Source organism: Hippocampus bargibanti, linkage group LG14, assembly GCF_051943395.1.
Source record: "Hippocampus bargibanti isolate YZ-2025 linkage group LG14, ASM5194339v1, whole genome shotgun sequence".
NCBI lineage: Eukaryota > Metazoa > Chordata > Actinopteri > Syngnathiformes > Syngnathidae > Hippocampus > Hippocampus bargibanti.
Window position 1 is genome coordinate 15,348,726 of NC_142747.1, and position 18,146 is coordinate 15,366,871.

At 40.0% G+C, this 18,146-nt stretch overlaps 2 protein-coding genes across 2 annotated transcripts; one reads left to right on the top strand and one right to left on the bottom strand.

Moving 5' to 3' along the window:
* Positions 1 to 3,356: 3,356 nt before the first annotated feature.
* On the bottom strand, positions 3,357 to 7,901 carry LOC148888495 (uncharacterized). Its single transcript, XM_089013782.1, has 4 exons — positions 7,627 to 7,901; positions 6,255 to 6,368; positions 3,706 to 3,748; positions 3,357 to 3,631 (listed from the first exon to the last, which is right to left on the bottom strand). The coding sequence occupies exons 1-4, from the start codon at positions 7,891 to 7,893 to the stop codon at positions 3,477 to 3,479; spliced, it is 579 nt and encodes a 192-aa protein (XP_088869908.1). The 5' UTR covers positions 7,894 to 7,901; the 3' UTR covers positions 3,357 to 3,476.
* A 1,372-nt stretch (positions 7,902 to 9,273) lies between these two features.
* On the top strand, positions 9,274 to 16,484 carry gvin1l2 (GTPase, very large interferon inducible 1-like 2). Its single transcript, XM_089013870.1, has 4 exons — positions 9,274 to 9,400; positions 9,505 to 9,629; positions 9,863 to 15,845; positions 15,927 to 16,484. Exons 2-4 carry the CDS (start codon positions 9,587 to 9,589, stop codon positions 16,069 to 16,071), a joined length of 6,171 nt encoding a protein of 2,056 aa, XP_088869996.1. The 5' UTR covers positions 9,274 to 9,400; positions 9,505 to 9,586; the 3' UTR covers positions 16,072 to 16,484.
* The last annotated feature ends 1,662 nt before the right edge of the window (positions 16,485 to 18,146 follow it).

Consider the following 18,146-nt stretch of genomic DNA (forward strand, 5'->3'; position numbering starts at 1 on the left):
ACCTGACGATACATGGTCTTTTATTTTGGCTAAAAACGGCTTACTATACATGGTCATTTTTTCCCCCGCTCAAAACGGCTAACTGTACATAGTCGTTTTTTTTTTCGGCCAAAAACGCCCTACTATACATGGTCGTTTTTTTCAGGTGAAAGACACCTTAGTAAACATGGTCTTTTTTTCCAGCTAAAAGTGCCTTACCATACATGGTCGTTTTTTTTCAGGGTCAAAACGCCTTACAATATAATGTCATTTCTTAATAAGAGTAGGAAAGCCTTCAAAAATCACACTATGGGGAAATCAGTAAAAATGCCTGGAATTGAACCTGAAACTTCATAGGCGCAAAGCATTCACTCTACCACTGAGCTAAATCTGCATTTAACTGGTTATGAAAGGACATACTATACATGTTTTTTTTTTTCAGGTCAAAAAACCACCTTGACCTGGTCAAAACAGCTTACTATACATACGTCGTTTTTTTCGGTTAAGAACGCCTCATTATACATGGTCATTTTTTTGGGCTCAAAACGCCTGATTATACATGGTTGTTTTTTCGGCTAAAAATGCCTTATGCTTGATGGTTGTGTTTTTTCGGGCTCAAAACGCTTACTATACATGGTGTTTTTTTGGGGGTTAAAACGCCTTGCTATTCATGGTAATTTTTTGTGGGCTCAAAACGCCTTACTATACATGGTCCAATTTCTCGGCCAGAAATGCCTTACTATACATCGTCGTTTTCATGCTAAAAATACCTTACTATACATGGTCGTTGTTTTTTTTTGGGGGGGGGGGGGGGCTAAAAATGCCTTACTATACATGGTTGTTTTTTTCGGGCTAAAAACGCCGTAACATACATGGTCGTTTTTTTTTGTTGTTTTTTTGGCTAAAAATGCCTCACTATACATGGTCGTTTTTTTGGCTAAAAATGTCTTCCTATACATGGTCGTTTTTTTCTAGCTCAAAACGCCTTGGTGGGGGGGGGGGGGGGGTTAGAAACGCCTTACTATACATCGTGGTTTTTTTCATGCTAAAAAGGCCTTGCTATACATGGTGGTTTTTTTTCGGGCTAAAAACGCCTTCCTATACATGGTCGTTTTTTTCGGGCTAAAAACGCCATCCTATATATACATGGTCGTTTTTTTTCGGCCAAAAACACCTTACTATACATCTTCGTTTTTCTCATGCTAAAAATGCCTTGCTATACATGTTTGTTTTTTTCGGGCTAAAAACGCCTTACTATACATGGTCGTTTTTTTCGGGCTAAAACCACCTTACTATATACAGTAAAGTCTCGTTATATCGATATCGTATATAGCGATAGTCCCGGTTATATCGATACTATTTCTATGCACGCACGGAGAAAATTACATGCAAACAGGGTCGGATATATCGACAGTACCGGTTATATCGAGTCACACTATGAGGAAATCTGCAGAAATGCCTGGGAGTGAACCTGAGACGGCATAGACGCAAAGCATTCCTTCTATCGCTGAGCTAAATGCTCATTTTAGAGGTAAAAAAAACGCCTTACTATACATGGTGGGGTTTTTTTTTTTCAACTAAAAACGCCTTGCTATACATGGTCGTTTTCAGTTAAAAACACTTTCCTATACATGGCTGTTTTCTTTTAGCAAAAAAACGGCTTACTCTATAATGTCATTTTTTTCAACAAAAAACGCCTTACTATGCTTGGTCGTTTTGCTCGGGATAAAAACGGTCGGGGTTTTTTTTTTTTCAGTTAAAAACGTCTTACTTTACATTTTTTTCAACATGGCCGTTTTTTTAGCTAAAATCACCTAACTATGCATGGTCAATTTTTTTTTTTAGCTAAAACACCTAATGATACATGTTTTTTTTTCAGCATGGTCGTCTTTTCAGCTAAAAACGCCTTATGGTTCTTTTCAGCGAAAAAAACGCTGTACTATACATGGTGATTTTTTTCAGCTAAAAATGCTTTACTATACATAGTCAGTGTTTTTTTTTTTACTAAAAACGAGGCAGACCAAATGTGAAAAATCTGCATATGAAGTATCTTATTGTTTTTCAGCAGACTTGGACAGTCCGAGCCATTTACTTTCTGCTGTATTTGAGACTAATCAAAGTCTTATCTACAACTTTTACTTTTGACTAGGAGAGGGAAAACACTTTTTAATTTGTTTTTTTGTAATTCTCTAAATATTTCAGGCCTCAACAGAGTTTGCTTATGAGCGGCTCATTTGAACCAGGTATGTTGAGTCGGGAAGGAACTAAAGCAGGCAGGACATGGTTCTTGAGCAACCGGAGTTCCCTCCGCATGCACTAGATGTCACCGTATTGCAAATAAACCAGATATTCACCAGGCAGACAGCAAAGGAACACTTGTTCTGCATTTATTTTGCCAACCTATAGATGATTTTTTTTCGCAAACATCGATCAATAAGTGCCTGTACAGGATTACATGATTCCATAATCCACAAGGGCTATGGCAGCATTCAAAATAATAGCAGCGCTTACTCACAAAATGTGTCTTGAATGAAGGGAAGAGAACCCTACCCCCAAAAATCTTAATATAAAAAAAACAATTAAAGAAAATAAATAAATAATCTGTCTTCACGTGTTTCCTTCCTCTCGTTTAGTTAAAGTGCTTAAATATTCTGGAAACTACATCATGAGCATTGTTCAACAAATTGATTAATACACTATATAGTTTCATATGTTATGACTCAACATTCAGTATATTACATATGATAATTCATTTCAAATGTTTTTTTTTGTTTTTTTTTTGTGTGAAGGCAGAATCATTTGATGCATCGCTTCTGTTGACTCTTGTTTGCTTGTGCAATTATTCCTGATGAAATGACGAGTTAAAGGACAACCAACGTCACTTTTTTGTTTCTTAACTGACATCAGAAAAACGTTTTATAGCATCTAAAATACCCAAAACACGCAGTATCCCGTTTCCACAGTTTGATAAATTCCTTCCATGGAGCTTGGTCGCCCTCTTCTGGAGGCTTTTTGGTGCAACACGAGGTTTTCAGACCAAGCAAGTACAGCAAAATATATTAACGTGATGGAAGGACTGCTACAATGAGTCTTTTTTCGGTCAGGGGCGTTCCTTCAGTGACATCACGTACGGACTCGTCACCAACTCAAAAACAAGACTTCCTGAATATTCAGCGCGAGTCTTAAAACGTAAAATATAGCTATATGCGGTGGAATCTTATTAAAATATGCTCAGTAGAAGTCATTTGAAGCCATTTTACAAATTATGGGCACAACTTATCTGGAGATGTCGGTTGTCCTTTAAGTGTAAATGACAAATGAATTACTGAATTTAACCATACTAAGGTATGATGTTTGCTTTAACGTACAGTCTTTAGTGTGTGTGTGTGTGTGCGTGTGTGTGTGTGTGTGTGTGTGTGTGTGTGTGTGTGTGTGTGTGTGTGTGTGTGTGTGTGTGTGTGTGTGTGTATGTGTGTGTGTGTGCGTGTCCATGAAGTTCAACTGGAGGTGTATTTGCCATTCTTTTGCTTCTTCTGTTGGAACTTCCTGAAATGGGTCTGGATAGTGGCAGCTGCCTTGTTGACCTCCACGGGGCTACGCGGGGATGGGCCAATCAGATCGGTGCAACACGTGCCATTACTGGCGTTAGAATCTGACAAATATTTTAGATGTGTCATTATTGTGCGTGAAAATGATGACTTTGGCAAATAAAAGAATGTGACTTACACTTTCTGTACACGCCCATGCTGTTCCTTCTAAAGCCATCGAGCTGCAAAGCAGATCAAAACAAATGATAGTCAGCAGAAGCGTGTTGAGCCAGTTAGATACCGTGTGGTGGAAAAGGGTCAAGGCTGTCAGATTGTTTTCATTTTCAATGATAGTGTCAAAAACCGCAAAAGCCCCATTTTTGTTTAATCACAGATACAGTTCCCATAAGTTTGTGAATGACACAGTTTGTTTTTTTCAGATAGATTGGCTAGTTCAAATTTAAATGGCACTCGGAACCACAAGTCTATTAAAAGTAGAAACTAGGAGCAGATGAGGAGTATTTTGCTAAATTGCACTGTTGAAGAATATTGACAACGCACAGCAGGCTTTCTTGTTTTTGGCTGCCTTTAATCATTAGAGTCTGACTAAACAGGCAGTATAAACTGTGTTCTCCCATCAATTATCGTATAGTGATGGAGTGTAACACTACACAAATTACATTGTGCATCAATGTCCAGAGAAACTCCTTGACAATGAAACCTACATGTGCGTAAATACCCCCGAGTGTAACAACATCTCCATGGATGGCAATTCCATGATTTCATTGTTCTCACTGCTTAGAAGGGTCTGAGAAAAGGGTGCATTTTTGGCTCTCAGATCTGACAGTTAACTCTCTGATGGAGAATAAACCGAATTGAAGTAATCATATGTAAAGGTTTTCTGCTGTTATATGCTTAGTTGACCGAACACAAAGCCCACAATGGAAGCACGGAAAATCTGGGGTCAATCTGAGGTGAACAGACACAGCCTGTTAAACTGTCATCCTCAGGTAGGAGATCTGGCCTTGGGAGGAATTTAGGACTTGGTAAACTCCTTCACGGGAAGAGATCATTAGCCAGGTTACAAATCTATCATGGGGGTTCATGGAAAGACCACCCATTAAAATGTCTATGTTCTGTGTGTTTATGGATGTTGGTGCTTGTAACATGGGATGTCTAGGGCCGTGGGATTCAAATCAAGAAGACTGTGCTTTACTAATGTATCACTTAAAATGCATATATCCTCAATAAATAGCTTGGCAGAGGGCTGCAGAGGTTGGGCGTCGGTCATGAATGGCTGTGTCCTCTGCCGGCAGTAAAAGTTAATCTTCCTGTGTTCGAGCCTTTGTTCATAGTGTCCGAAAGAACATCTCTGACACTCTCTTTGGAGCAATGGGCAAAAGCGAAGCACATGCTGACATGCGTGAGCAGCAGCATCAGATACAAACCCCGGTGATCAGCATCAGTACTGCTATGTGGTCTAGAGGTCTGCTGAAACATTCTTCACATATTTTCAACTCTCAAATCAGATAAGGTGACCTGGCATGCGAACTGTGTAACAGAAAAGTATGTAGCTTACTTGAACGACAGCGTGTGTCCCTGGTGCCACGTGCCTGACTCGCCTTGTGTCTGCTGGTGTGTCTGTGTGTGTGCATGTGAGAGATTTCCAGAGTTTAAGGAATGACCTCCAAGACAAATCGCCTTGATTGGGATTTGCATAAGGTACAGCAGGAGAAGCCCAAAGGTTGAATGCTAAAGGCTAAAGCTGCTTAGCGCACTAATTTGTCTCTGTTGTCGCTCTTATTGTGACAGGACACAACAATTGACTTTACACCATACTTTAAACCAAGGATGGCAAAGTCATATTTTGCCTCGGGCCTCATTGTAGTTACGGTTTCCTCTCGGGGGCCGTTATGAATTTGGAGAAGCCATTAGAATCTTTGATCCCCTCCACATATTACATATACTGTAGAGCTCACAACAAATTAATGAATAAATAGTTTTCAAATTTGAATAAAAAATAATGACTGTTATTGTGGTTTACATGGGACAATTTGAAATTTGGGTTCAGACTTTAGCAAGCATCTTCGATTTACACATGCTGGATTTGCTTTTGCGGCCGAATAAAATGATGTCGCGGACCAGATTTGGCCCCCGGGCCTTGACTTTGACACCAGTGCTTTAAACCTTTCAACCTCATTCACTGCCATTCACGAATTTATTTGGGAATTGAAAATATGACGTAGCGGGCCATTCTCAAATTTGTTCTGGTTTTATTTTTTCTTGTTTGGGTGCCGATAAAGCGCTGGCCATGTCTTTCAAGGGGGCAAAATTTCCTGTTTTTTCCATGTTAGCGCTTTTGTTCCAGCTTCAGCATTTTTTAAAGCCCTATATAAACCAATATTGCTCGGTATTTTGGACAGCCACCCTCATTTCAAGCTCATATAACTCCAGACCATATCATTTAGGAATTAACTCCTTTTTTTCCTGATAAAAGAAGACAGTCTAAGGTTTCTTTCGCTGCATTGAATGTTTATGTAGTCCTAAAACTCAATATTGTGTGGGTCCTGAAATTCTAGTGACATAAATGAGACATTTTAAAATATTTTCATGTTTATGTATTTTTGGAAATGTCATTACAATTTCTGATTAAACAAATGACATTTGATCTCCTTTTATTTCAACTAAATATTAATACAGTTCAAATTTGACCCAAGACACTATGTTATGATTACTGTGTTCACAAACCTCTTCTGCTTTACTGGTTCTGCGGCTGTGTGACACCGAATGCACCTGCCAAGGCAAAGGTTGAGACACCATGTAAGGGGGAGGCTCCTGCTGACGGGCAAAATGCTCCCCTATCTGCCAAAGCAAAGATCAGTAATCACACACACACAAAAGGTCAAACAGTTTTTTGTTGCAATTCGAAATTCTAAATGCCCCTGATGAGAAGATCTCATTATAGATTAGAGTATTAGTCGTGTTATTTCCCTTGACGCCAGATATTTTCCTCTCGATAATTTTTTTTACATGTTTGTATTTAAATAATTTGATGCGTGGGAGTATAATAAAAGCCCTGAATTTTAAATGCCGTTGTTCACATGAAAAACGTCAAATAAGTGCTGGCACGAAATAATCTGCCAGCATTGCAACATTGCAGTCTACCAGAGTTTCAAATGTAAGGTTATATGTAAGGACTACAGTATATGTACTGTTTACATACTATATATAGCTAACGTTTTATACAATATACAGTATATAAAACATCAGAAAAAGCTCTTAGCATTAGTCGGCAGCAATCTCACCACGTTATTCAAGTTTAGATTGTAGATTCCTATGTTATTGTGCTTAAGTAGATGTCTCAGTATTTATGTTTACAGCATATTTTGACTGCTACATTTACTGAAAAACAAAGAATATTTGCAATTTCAGCTGTTTGCTTGGCTGAAATCCTTGACTTGGTTTAACCACCAGTGTTGACAACCCAATTAGTGAGAGGTAAAGTCAACTACAGTTGAGATCTTTATTGATCGAATGATTGAGTTCTTGGTCTGTTATTAAAAAAAAACAGCGATGGCATCAACATGAAGAAATATTATGTTAATGATAGTAACAAAGCAAGATAGCATATTCCACATCAACATCATAGATTCATGGTTAAGTTGTAGTTTTTTGCCAGTTGAAAAAACACCAGTTGGCACTCAAATATTCTAATTAGTAAAACACATACAGGTAAGTTGTATTCTTCAGTTGGCCCGAGTCACTAATTTTGGATATTTTTTCATCCGTCAATTCAAAGATTAGTTAAACTAGAATAACTAATTCGGTCTTGGTTTACAAAAAAACAACCAAACAAACAAAAATAAGAATTGTTCAAAAACATATACTGTATGAAGTAATTGACTGTAAAAATGCATTTGAAGTATATTGCAGTGTTTGTACAGTTTCACTGTTTTCTTACGTAAAGACTTCAAATCAGTGACATGACTTAGACACACAAGTACTCCTACAAAGATGTACTTAAGTAAAAATTTTGTCACCTCTTATTGTCTTACACGATCTTATTGCAACCAGTCAAATAAATGTTCGTATCTTTCATATGATGTTGTCATGGCCTTACCGATTCTGCAACTCGGACCATCACATAGATGGCTGTGAGCATGGTGATCAACATCTTGACAACTTTGCCGTTTGATCCTATAGTCCTTCGTGCCCTCGGCTCGTTTTCCCCTTGGGCCGCTGAAGTGACGCTACGGAGGCACACCAACGGGAGATTGAAGAGCGACTCCACAAAGACAATTGAATTGATTATGCACCTCGCACTTGCTCCTAGATGCACGCGCACACACTTTACTCCCTCGGTATCTGACACAGGTTTGGAGGACATGTTAAAGAGCTTTGCAAGACATAAATAGAGAGCTGCTAATCTTTTTCCTCCACACAACAACTTATCCCTCAGGTGCGCTCACATCTTTCTCCACGGTGCAAAACACACACCATGGCTAGTGAGTGTTGACTTTAGTAGTGGTCAAAACGGCAACAAATTGTGCTTGAGCAGATTTTTTCGTGGCTTGTTATTAGAAGTGGATATTAGGGATGCGCCATTACTGCAGATTTTGCTGGTTCATGAACATAAGCTTGTCTTGAAAATGGCCCAACAAATATACAACTATCAAATGCATGTTTTTCTGACACTCTTGGCACACATCTCATACCTGTAAATTTCAGTTAAGTGGTGTCTCAGTCTGAATTTTAGGGGGCACTCTTAAATGAATTACATTCAGTAGGTAAGAGACAAAGAAGAAATAATTGCCAAGAGGAACATTGAGTCAGGTGCTTTGTGTGTTAACTACAAAATAAAGTCAGGAATCAACAGACACATAATTGCTTCTGCGGGATTCCACAACTTATCACGAAATAAGACCGACAGGAAAAACGTGATTTACTACAAATTAAAATAAACATCATAATAAGGTATTTTTGGAAACACATTTTTACATACCAAATGTATAATGAATCCTGTAAGCCAGGGGTGACAAAGTCATTTTTTGCCGCGGGCCATATTGTAGTTATGGTTTCCTCTCGAGGGCCGTTATGAATTTGGGGAAGCCATTAGAATGTTTAAATCCCTTCAAATACAGTAAAGTCTCGTTATATCGATATCGGACATATCGATAGTCCCGGTTATATCGATACTATTTCTATGCACGCACGGAGAAAATTACATGCAAACAGGGTCGGATATATCGATAGTCCCGGTTATATCGATATTTTTTCGGGCTCCCTTGAATATCGATATAACGATAACTTTACTGTATTACATATAGAGCACACAGCAAATTAATGAATAACTCGTTTTCAAATCTGAAGTCAAGAATAATGACTTTTATTGTGGTTGACATCCAAAAATATGAAATTTTGGCTCAGATTTTAGCAATCATCATGGAATTTAACAAGTTTGATTTGCTTTCGCGGGCCGAAAAAAAATTATGTGGCGGGCCGGATTTGGCCCGCGGGCCTTGACTTTGACACCTGTGCTGTAAGCGGATACATGTGATAATAAAAAATTATCAAGTTTGACTCAGTTTCCAGACACATTCCAACAATATTTGTACATGTTTTTTTGGGTTTGTTTGTTTTTTTTTGTGCTAGGCAAAGAAGGATGACACAACCAGTGGTCCCACTTGTTCACTTACTTGAGTTTATGTGTGCAGACATCGTGTACACGATGGATGCTGGAGATAAAAGACAACACGAGGAATGTGTGGACAGACGCTTATAAGAGCTCTACCGGTTGGTGACAGCCACTGACTTCTGACTCAGTATGTGTGAAGGAATATGTCCCGTCTTTTCTGACAACAGCTAATTTCAACCAAATCTATGAGGAGAGACAGGTAAACTCATGCACAATGTACACATTTCAAAATAACATTTGTAATGACGTCAAAGTATTTTTAAGCCAGTGATTTTAACGCAGTGAATTTAAATTCCTTCACAGATTTTGACACAATTCTATTTGATGATGTGCTGTGGAGAACATAAAGGAAACGTAAAAAAATAAAATAAAAAGGAAGTTCATTATGTCAACCAAAATTTCAAAGAGGCTGAGCAGCAAAAGGAAAAGTAAGTTCGTTTTTATGTTCTTAATTTTAATTATTTTTTAAGTAGTGGAGCAATTTTTCAAAATTTTCTAGACAACCTGTGACACAATAGGAATAATAATTGCATTAGCATGAACATATACCTTTCACACTGTTGATTTTAGTCAACAGTTTTAGTTGATTTCACTATAAAAGCACTGAGTATCGAAAGCCTCAGTCAACAAAAACTCATTGTTTGTGCTTCATTTGAACCAGAGCCTCCAAAGAATAAATTCGACTTGCTCATCCAACTTGGTCTAGAGGCTTTCTATCCTTCCAAACTGGAACTAGCATCAATATTGGACCTCAGTACCTGGATCCTGGACAACCTAACGCCCCGAGAAACCAATGACCTGCCCAAATCTTTCCTTCAAAGGCTTTGGCTGCTTCGCCCAGATGCTCGAAGTACTTGCTGCGAGCCCATCTCAGACGTAATGGACAGTCCTGGTAGTAGGATTGATTTCAGAGGATTACCCTCCTGTTCCGTCAATCCTCTTGATCTAGTGACAGCTGTTTTTATATGTGCCAACACTTTCCTTCAGCAAGAGATCACCTCACATATGCTACAATGCCGGTTTGCCGTACCCCTGATTCTTCCACATGTCGATGACGAAGAATCAAGCAGCTTCCTCCTTTGGCCCTTAAGAGGTGTCGTGAGGCAATGGCAGTCGCACTCTGCAGATACTTGTCCAAAAATCCAAGAAGCTGTTTTGGTGAGCACCTCCATGCCAATGATATCATGTGTGAGGCTTGGTCCCTGTAGTGTCTCAAAGTCTGAGGTGTTAAATCACATCTTCGTCAGTGAAACTTTCATCCACAAAGGAATGGAAGGAGGACATCTTCCACGAAGCCTGTCCAACGGTCTCGTGGAGACTGCATGGTATCTTCCTACAGGAGACCCAAACGAAGACATTTTTCCAGTTCCAGTCATGTTCTCTAACCTTCGGGGAGATGCAAGTACCCATGACAAATGCCTCCACCTTCTCACCCAAGCATCTTCAGTGGTTATTTTTTTCTGCGACAATCCAAGGCAGAAAGAGAAGCAACTTGTCACTTTTTGCAAAGATACGAGTACCAAGATCATTTTGATTGATCTCTCAGACACTGAGACTACGAAGGACAGAGCGGTGACGTCCGTTGATCAGAACCTGGCGCAGGCAATGGGTCATGCAGGTGCATCAATTGTTTCTGGAAGAGCTTTGAACGCAGACAACCTTGCTAATGTACTGTGCAATACCGTCAAACATTTGCTGCCAGAACTGAAACTTGTGACGCTTGAAGGAGCAGCAAAGTTAGCAATGGAGCTGGGACTATGTTGCGATGAAGGGACACTGTGTCAAAAATCAATGCGCATGGCAGAGGAAATTCTGAAAGGTTTGCATGAGGGATCTGCTTTGTTTAGGCAGAAACAGCTGCCACTGCAAGATGGCATTTGGAGAAGGTTGACTGAAATTGAGAAAGATGAAAGTCAAAAGAGGAAAGAGGGGAAAGAGTTTGACCACCGATTACAAAATGAGAAAAAAGAGATCCTGGGCAGTTTGAGCAGATACGAAAAAACTCCATCTATGAAGAATTTCACAAATGCTATTTCAACCACGGACAAAACGGAGAGGATGTATTTCCTCAGTTGGATGAGGGTGAAACTCAGACTGCTGCAAATGCAGAAACAAATCAACCTTAAAGATCTCCTGATACATCTGCAGACAAAAGATAACAACAGCATTTCGGAACAATCAGAGCTTCAGAATGTAGCCAATGATGCTAGTGATGATAGTGATAGTTTTTGCACAGATTCAACATTCGAGGATGCAACAGTAGTGCAGTTTGTAGATAACAAGCAGGAGGTCAAAGATTCGGGCAATGAAAGATCAGAGTCTCTACTGAGTGGATATTTTCACTCAAATGAAAATGAGATGCCAAGTAAAGAGATTTGTGAAAATAATGTTTCTTTCAACCAAGCTGCTAGACAAAATGGAAATCTAGATGTTTACGAGAAAGAGTTTGATGAATCAATGTTACACAAGACTTTGTCAAGAGAACAAACGTCCCACAATGTGGTTGCGGAAGGTCAGTCAGCAGCATCAGTGCATTCATGTCTACTTCGGCTTAGTCTGAGGCAACACACAAATAATTATCCTGAGGTTGCCAATTTAAAGAATTCGAAGGACACTTTTCAAACCGCAATTCAAGAAAGAACAGAATCTCTTGAAATTGACAATGTTCAGGAGACTGGCTTCAGTCCATCAAGATTTAACGAGACCTCTTCAAAGAAAGAACAAAGCTGCCACGATGCATTAGATAGAGATTCAACTGCCACATCAGCACATTCATTTTTGCTGAGATTCAAGCGCCGAACTGTCAATGATCTGAAGGTCGCTGATCCAGACAATGACCAAGGTTTTCAATCCCAAAAAAAGGAAAGAACAGAAACTCCACAAAATGGATTTTTCTACTCCAAAAATCAAGAGGAGTTCCCAGGTGAAGACATTCTTAAAAACAATGTTCCTTTGAATCCAGCATTGGGAGAAAAAGCTGCCTTTTGCGTTCAAGGAAATGAATTATGTGAACTGTCTCTCAACAAGACTTCTACTGAAGAAGACACATGCCAAGATGCACATGTTGATGTTCAGCCATTCTTGCTTGAACAATTTAAAAATCATAATTCGGTGGTTGCCGATTCACAGGGTGAGGTAGGCATGAATGTCATTTTTCGAACCACAAATGATCAAAAATCAGAATCTCTGCTAAGTCGACATTTTGATTCCAAAAAACAAGAGGAGTTTCTGGCTGAAGGGGGTCTTAAAGATCATTTTTCTTCAAACCCAGTGTTGAACAAAAAGGCACCATTCGAGGTCGATGAGAATGACTTCACTGATGCAGTCATTAGGGCAACTTCTCCTGAACAACCATATCAAAATCCCTCTCTTAAATCTCAGGCTGTAACGTCTGCAGAGACGTTTTTGTCAGAGCTTGAGCAGTTTACAGATAGTGATCTGGAATTTGCCGATTCGGAGAGTGAAGTCGGTTTGAAGTACATTCCTCAGCGCACAGACAATGAAGACTCAGAGTCTCTGCAAAATGGGCATTTTGACTCATCAAATGATGAAGAGATGGCCGTTGAAACAATACTTGAAGAGAAAAAAATGTTGGACCCAGTTTTCGGAGATAATGGTCCAGATAACATTCCTAAAAATGAGTTTTTTGAAGCGACCGGTCAGGAGACATCATCTGTAGAAGGACAAGCCACATCTATTGGAGCTTCGGCAGTAAAACCTACACAACCGTTTTTGTTAGGAGTTGAGCACTTTCTGCGTGAGATAGGCCTCATTTTTGAACTCACCCACAACAGCTCTGTGCATGGCAGTCATAATGCATTCCAACTCCCAAATGTAGCTGCTGACTTGATTCTCAGTGGCATTCCGCTTGAACTCATGGATGGAGATGTTTCTAATATTCCGATGCGCTGGCTTGGCAGTGTTCTTGCAGAAATCAAACAGCGTTTTCCTCGAGAGCGCTTGAAGGTTCTGACTTGTGTTGGAGTGCATCACGCAAGGAACGCCCAAATCCTGTTGGCATTATTTGGGGTGAAATTTCCAGATGGATGTCAAAAATCAACAAGAGGGGTGTACATGATTGCGCTACAATTACCACAGAAATTGAAAAAGAGGCTAAACTGCGATTTTCTCCTGCTAATTGATGTAGAAGGTCTCTGCTCTCCATCAAACCGTGAAATATGCTCTCAGGTCAGTGACAATGAAATGGCAACTGTTGCAGTCGGAATAGGTGATGTTTTATTGCAAAACCTTTACTCACGTGATGCTTCGGAGCTTGAGACAAGCCTCACAGTTGCAGTCAATGCTCTTTTGCGCGTTACAGAATATTCCTCCATGCCCTTTTGCAAAATTTTCATCCAGGATGAAGGCATCAATGCTATTTTAGAAGCCACACAGCTAAAACATGTATGTGACATTCTACAGACTAAGAATGGAGACAGAACTCACAGAGGTTCTGAGAACCTGATTCCCGAGTCAAATAAAAATAACTCTATTCTTTATGTTAGACCATGGTACACTGAGCCCCTCTCTAAATCAGTTGATATGCAGCATAGTGAGGCAATGCTGAAGTTAAAGTGCACCTTACTTGGGGCACTGAAGGACGCGGCCACTGGGTCAAAACCATGTGGTTGGCTTGAATTTATGGGCTGTTTGTGTTCCGTTTGGGAGGCCGTAAAAGCCGAATCCTTTTCTGTTAGTCTGCAAAATAAAGATATCGCTTTGGTCTTTTCAATGTTTTGCACTGAGCTTTTTCAGTGGGAGGACAGCTTGCTGGAACACATGGAATGCTGGCTAAAACAAGCAACCAAGACCATCTCTTCTACTGAACCAGATGCTTTGGACCCATCCAGCCAAAACGACTTTCTTTGTGAGCTAAAGTATGACGCGAAGAGAGAGATCAAGAGGGAGATAAACAAACTAAAGTCACACATGAAATCCAGTATGAGGGAAAACAAGATCGATGTAACCATGAAGATACTTCAAACTATCCTTCTGAACAATATGATGGACCTGGAAGAACGAGTAACTACAATGACAATAAAAAGGCTGGAAATAACAAATGAGAATCATTTTTCTTCCACTCAGCTCAACAGAATGGGAACCATATTGAAAACTGAACAAGATGCCAGGCTTCAGGCACTTTTTGACAGTGGAGAAACCGAAACCCAGCCCATTAAAGATGAAGCCCTAGAAAAGGAATTTGAGGGTGTGTGGAAGGAGGCATTGTCCAAATTTAACTTCAGGCCTTCAGAAACAGATGATATTACCACAAGGGTGAAGAAGATTCTCGTGGCCAACCTCAACAGTCGCGGTCTCCAAAAGCACTTGAATAGGCTTTCGAGTTTTGGCCAAAATCAAACTACGATCTTTAGAGTGCACGATCAGTATTTTGGTTACAACAGCAGAATGAAAAACTTGTTTGAAAGCAATAACAAATCACCAAAGAGTAAAGCTCAAAAACTTGCATGCAATGTCATGGAGCAATACCAGCAGTTTGTCTTAGAAAAAGTCAGTTTACCAGAAGACTTCTCCGATACTTACATCACAGAACTGTTAGAGATGATTGATGAAACCTTGAAAGAAGCACAACTGGAAGTCAGAGCAGCCTTTGAGGTGGATCTGAAAGTCTTTGTATGTAACGCCGCATGCAAAGACTTCCAAAGAGTTCACAATCGCTTCGCCAAGGATGGAGAACTTCTGAAGTCCTTTAAAGCCAAAAAGAGGACGCTGATGGCGGAATTCATCTATCAGTACCGCAAGAAAGACCAGCGTCAGAGGCTGGCTAATAGATTCATTTCAGACATCATCCAACCCATGGTGATGGACTATGTCTATAAACCACTGGGAATGAAAATTGCAGACGAGATTCAATGCAAGGCCCCACAATATCTCTCCCCACAAGCCTTCCACAAGAGTGCGCTAGAAGATCTCATCAAGGAAGACAATTTTGAAAGCTTTGTGGAATACTTGCTTTCTTATGACAGTTTCAGGCTAAAGAAAATCCAGGAGACGGTAGGAGCCTACTTGTCAGATTGGAATATGAATGCTTGGAGACAACAGCGCCTAGGAGAGATCATCGGAAAGGTGGCATCAGCTGTGAGCCAAGTAACTGTAGGCACCAGCACAGCCTTGACTGACACTAAGCCAATGCTGGAGCAGGTGTGTCTCATTTTGGAGGACGGAGATGCATTTATTCCCTGGGAAGTTCTGGAAGGACCGCTCTACAGTATAACCACGGAATGGGATCACTTTATCACATGTTTCATGGAGTTGCTGGCAGCATTGCGCTTGGAGCTTGCCCAGGTGTTCTCCCAACAGATGGGTAGAAACCAACTATTGAAGTGCCTTCCCACCCAACCAAAAGACCTCCTTTTCAACAAAGTAAAAGGCTGTGATGCCCGATGTCCAGTTTGCGGTGCACCTTGTGAAGTTGAACAAACCGGACATCAGTTTCACGAGGCCTCGCTCCATAGACCCATATACATGTTGGGGACCACTTCTCCGACGAACTCTGACTGCACAAACCCTGATGAGATGGACCAAGCAGAGGTCCTTTTGCCTTGTTGGGAACTCCAGCCCCTCCGCCCAGACTGGAATCATCCCACCAAAGAATCAAGCAGCCTTCCATCCAGTCCTTACTGGAGGTATGCTCTGATGTCATCTTTTGTTGAAAATAGCCTATATGCCATGCTGTTCAAATAACAATATTTATCTTTCATTCGAAGGTATGTGTTAGCAAGATTTAATGAGAGCTTTGCAGAGAAATACAACCACAAGCCGTTGGTGATCCCAGAAGAGTGGCGGGCAATGACACAAGAGGAGGCCTTGAAAAGTCTGACAGACAACGTCCTTCTAAGCAGAAAGGACTGAAAGCCCTCTCAATGGAACACATTCAATGCATTATGTACTAGTATTGTTGCTGATGCCATTTGAAATGTATTATTTCACCTCATTTTCCATGTTCTAGACAAACACACCAAAGATTGCTTGTCATTGGACAGCGACATAAGTGTGTTTTCTTTTGTGTCATCTACAGGGAAAAACAGTCTGAATGATTAGTATTTTTGCCATTATTATTGTGTTTACATTGAATTTAAAGAAATGAGTTTTCTACTACACATTTCTTTCTTCTTCTTTCTATCTTCCTTTGCCCATTGTTAGTTAAAATGTCCTGACTGCCCAATGCCGATAATTACATTTGACTTGAGATAGACACACAGAGCAAATGCTGCAAAGCTGTAATAAACATGGAGTGCATAGTAAATAAATAATTCTCCAGCTGACATCTACTGTAATTTTTTTAAGCACTTAGACACACTTTTCATTTCAATGAATTCTGACACTTCCATTGCACTTAAACCATGAACAAGAAAAGATGTGTGAGTCATTGACATTTGAGGCTGTCTGTAAATCATAGTCACTCAGTCTTCCAGAGACACGAATGTCATTGCAGTCTGTGAACCAAATAGGTGAGAATTGGCAAGGTTGAGCCACTCATCTTTTTTTCACTTTGAGCTGGTTACCAGACAAAAATCGATCTGTATTATTCATTCAACCAAGCTAATGCTTCGCTTAACCTGCCTTGCTATAGCAACTGGCACGCGTAACATATAATATGTAGTTTGTCTTCCGCTATTCATTTACAGACGCCCGTCTTTAACGGAAAAGAGAAATCAATCACGAATTCAGTTTTTCTTTACTCTCTGCACAATGCTGTTCCCTCAGAATTCTGTCAGATATCTCAATCAATATGCACTGCTTGGTCATTTGGCCCTTCGTGCGCCTCCCAGCACCCTTGGTCGCACCTGAATGGCACTTAGTATTGAGCGCTCTACCTGCACCGAATTGATTTTGGACCAAGGTGTAATGGCTGCAAAGGAGAACAGTTGAGACTGAGTGTCAGACCTTTATCGCAATGCCTGTAATAGGCCCCTGACAACAAAAACAGACCTGATAAATTGAAAAGAAATGTTGTGAAGAGAAGAGACGAATCATTTTTGTTTTGAGGGGTTGTTGAAACTGGACAAATTTTCACAGTGTTCGGATTCAGACTTGGAGTCAGGTAAGACTTTGTTTATATTCAGAGAGTTGAAACAAATTGCTGTCCCTTTTGAGCTCCCCCATGTGTAGTGTTTATATTTGGTAGCCTTTTTGCAGTCTGTACAGGCTCTGAAAAGAACTCTGAACAGGGGTGCTATCATAGCCTGCTGTTAACACAGCACGATAGATGTGCTGTATGGTCTGCCAATATTATGGACCATTTACATTTGGGAATAAAAGCGTTGCCATGACAATGCCAGATAATCTTTTTGTTCCTGATATTATAAAGCAGCATGCTATCCACAGGTTAGCATGTCCACTTCATACTTATAGATTGAAATCCTGGCTCAGGTCCATCTCTGTATTTGCCACTTTTTACTACATCTTTCTTTCAATTACCTCAAAAAGAAAATATTTCAGGAAAACGAATGACTATTAATGTTCCAGTGAAAATTGTCCACCCATCCAATATCTGAACTGCCAATCCCCACGAGGGTCGCACACATGCAAGTGCCTATCCCAGCTGTATTCAGGCAGTAAGCGGGCTACATCATGAACTGATTGCAAGTCACTGGCACTAAATGACATGTTTGTCGAAATGTGCGACCATTTAAAACTCATTCACTGCCAAACATGCAAAAACGTGTCCACTCCAGTGCCAGGGTTTTTGTCATTGTCACTTGAATTCCAGGGTCCACATAATATTGAGTTTTAGGACTACATAAACATTCAACACAGCGTTAGAAACCTTAGACTCTCCTCAGAAAAAAATAGTTACTTCCTAGGGTGCGAGTTATATGAGCTTGAAATGAGGGTGGCTGTCCAAATTACAATGCAATAGATAATAACAATAATAATAACAACAACAACAACATAAATAAATAATAATAATAATAATACATTTA